We start from the raw sequence: 2,332 nt of genomic DNA on the forward strand, positions 1-2,332 counted from the left end.
CCATTTCTTTTGTTAATTTTTTTCTAGATACTTTCTCTTTTTATTCCCATGGTAAATATCTTTTTAGAAAATATTTCTTTCTGCTTTATTGTTGGTTGTGTGTAAAAATGTGATTACTTTTGTCTATTTTAGACTCAGTAACCATACTAAATTATCTTAGTAATTCTAATAGTTTATCTGAGAGTTCTTTGTAGATAGTCATGTCATGTGTAAATAATGATAGTGTTGTTTTTTCCTTTACATGCCATGTAGTTTTATTTTTTGAATCTTTCTGCACTATATAGGACTTCCAGTAAAGTGTAGAATAGAAGTGATGTTAGCAGACAACCTTAACTTGCTCCTGATTTTAATGGGAATGTTCTCAATATTCCAACGTAAGTTACGGTGTCCTCTGTAGGTTCTTACAGAAGCCCATTATCAGGTTAAGGAAGTTCCCGTCTATTCCTAGGTTGTTAAGGTATTTTTGTTTTTAACCTGAAAGGATGTTGAATTTTTTTTTTTTTTGTCCTGTAAAATCATTTTATTTCCTGCGACATACACATTTTTCTCAGGCAGTGTTACTAGAACAACCTCTTTATGAGGTTTTATGGTTTGGAGTAAATATATTTTTTTAAAAACTTATCTTTATTATTTAAAGTTGTAATATAAAAAATGATTTATAAGCTATATTTTCTAGGAAGGAGTTACTAAACTATATTCCTGTTGAAGAAACTTTCCTACTCAACTCTATGATAAGGAATGAAAAGATATAATTAAAAAGTCTTCTGATCAAAAAGCTTGAGATCACCAATGGAATGTTCAGTTTCCTCCACAGAGAGCCACCAGGATTTTTTCATAATCTCCCTTAGTTTCATCCAGGATGGCTTGGCAGAGAGAAATTCCATATAGCTTCTGATAGCGTGCTTTGATGTCATTCATGTCAATTTCAGAACGGGAAGCCATAATCCTGATCAGTATCTTATGAGGAGTTCCAACACCCTTCATGGCCTGATGAAGTTTCTCAGCAAAGAACATTGGTTTGCTTGTAGCACACTTCACAATAACTGTGAGGCATTTCTCAGTGTCACCTTTCAACTCCAGGTCCAGAACTTTGTTCATGTCATGCTTACTGTACTTGGAATACTTCTGAAACACTCTGCGAAGATGGGGATAGCTTCTGGTGGTCAGAATGGTAGTGAACACATTCACATCTGTCCCTTTTCTTCTTTCTCCTGCTTCATATAAGGCCCTGGCATCCGTATCAGCCAAGTCGTCATTTATGGCAAGTTCCTCGGATCGGTCACCCTTAGCAAGAGAAAGCAAAGCCTTCTCATAATCTCCAGATGTGTGTGCGGCAATGTCTTTAGCCAGATCTCTCTTCACTGCCTCTCTATAGACTCTGTTAATTTCTCTGATTTCTCTGTTAGTTCTTGATGCCAAAATTTCATTCAGAGTGTCTTCATCAGTTCCAAGGCCCTTCATGGCAGCACGGAGCTCATCAGTGTCAAACTGGGCTGGAGTTTTCAATACAGCCAAAGTAACTTCCTCAAAGTGACCTGTGAGGGCTTTCTTCAGAGCTTCATCCAGGGGCTTTCCTTTTTCCTGGAGATAGGCTGCTTTGATCTGCTGACGCTGTGCATTGTTTCTCTTAGTTAGAATTTCAATGATGGTTGCTTCATCCACACCTTTAACTGTGATTGCTTTGTGCAAGGCCTCAACATGCGAGGATGGATTGAAGGTAGGATAGGGGCTCACTGCTGACCCAGGACCACCTTTGGATGTTTTCACAGTTTTGATGTACTCCTGCTCTTCTTTGTCAATAAACCAGGCCTGCTTCAGGAATTCAGATACGATTGCTATTTTTGAAAGATGTTTTTTTTCACCTCCGTCCAAAGACCTAAAGAGAGATTCTTCTCAGAACAGTTCAGGCTGCAAGGATGTTGAATTTTATCAAATGTTCTTCCTACATTAATTAAGGTTATTATGGGAGTTTCCTTCCTATCACATTTGAAATGGCCTCATTTCTAATTGTTAAATTCTTACCCATTTTTCGAGGCTTCCCCAAACCTCCCTAACAATTTCACACCCCCTGTCATAAGGAATCCGATCTCCTTGCTTTTCCTGTGATGATGAGCCTCTTTGAGAATGGGGACCATGTGTTATTCACCTCTGTATCCCTGATGCCCAGCACGCTGGCACATAGTAAATGCTAACAAAATGTTGGCTGAGTTACGGAGTGAGACTCTCTTAAAGCTCTTAAGGTCTTTGATTTTATAGGCTCTTGTCTCCATGTGTTCGTTCTCCTTCTAGCCTGGATGCTTTCAGGTGTACGGTCCACATCTGATTATTCCCT

At 38.6% G+C, this 2,332-nt stretch overlaps 1 protein-coding gene across 1 annotated transcript; it reads right to left on the reverse strand.

The window, feature by feature from the left end:
- Positions 1–798: 798 nt before the first annotated feature.
- LOC130834404 (annexin A1-like) lies at positions 799–2,026 on the reverse strand. Its single transcript, XM_057704580.1, has 2 exons — positions 2,023–2,026; positions 799–1,889 (listed from the first exon to the last, which is right to left on the reverse strand). The coding sequence occupies exons 1-2, from the start codon at positions 2,024–2,026 to the stop codon at positions 799–801; spliced, it is 1,095 nt and encodes a 364-aa protein (XP_057560563.1).
- Positions 2,027–2,332: the final 306 nt, after the last annotated feature.

The sequence above is a fragment of the Hippopotamus amphibius genome, chromosome 13 (assembly GCF_030028045.1).
Source record: "Hippopotamus amphibius kiboko isolate mHipAmp2 chromosome 13, mHipAmp2.hap2, whole genome shotgun sequence".
NCBI lineage: Eukaryota > Metazoa > Chordata > Mammalia > Artiodactyla > Hippopotamidae > Hippopotamus > Hippopotamus amphibius.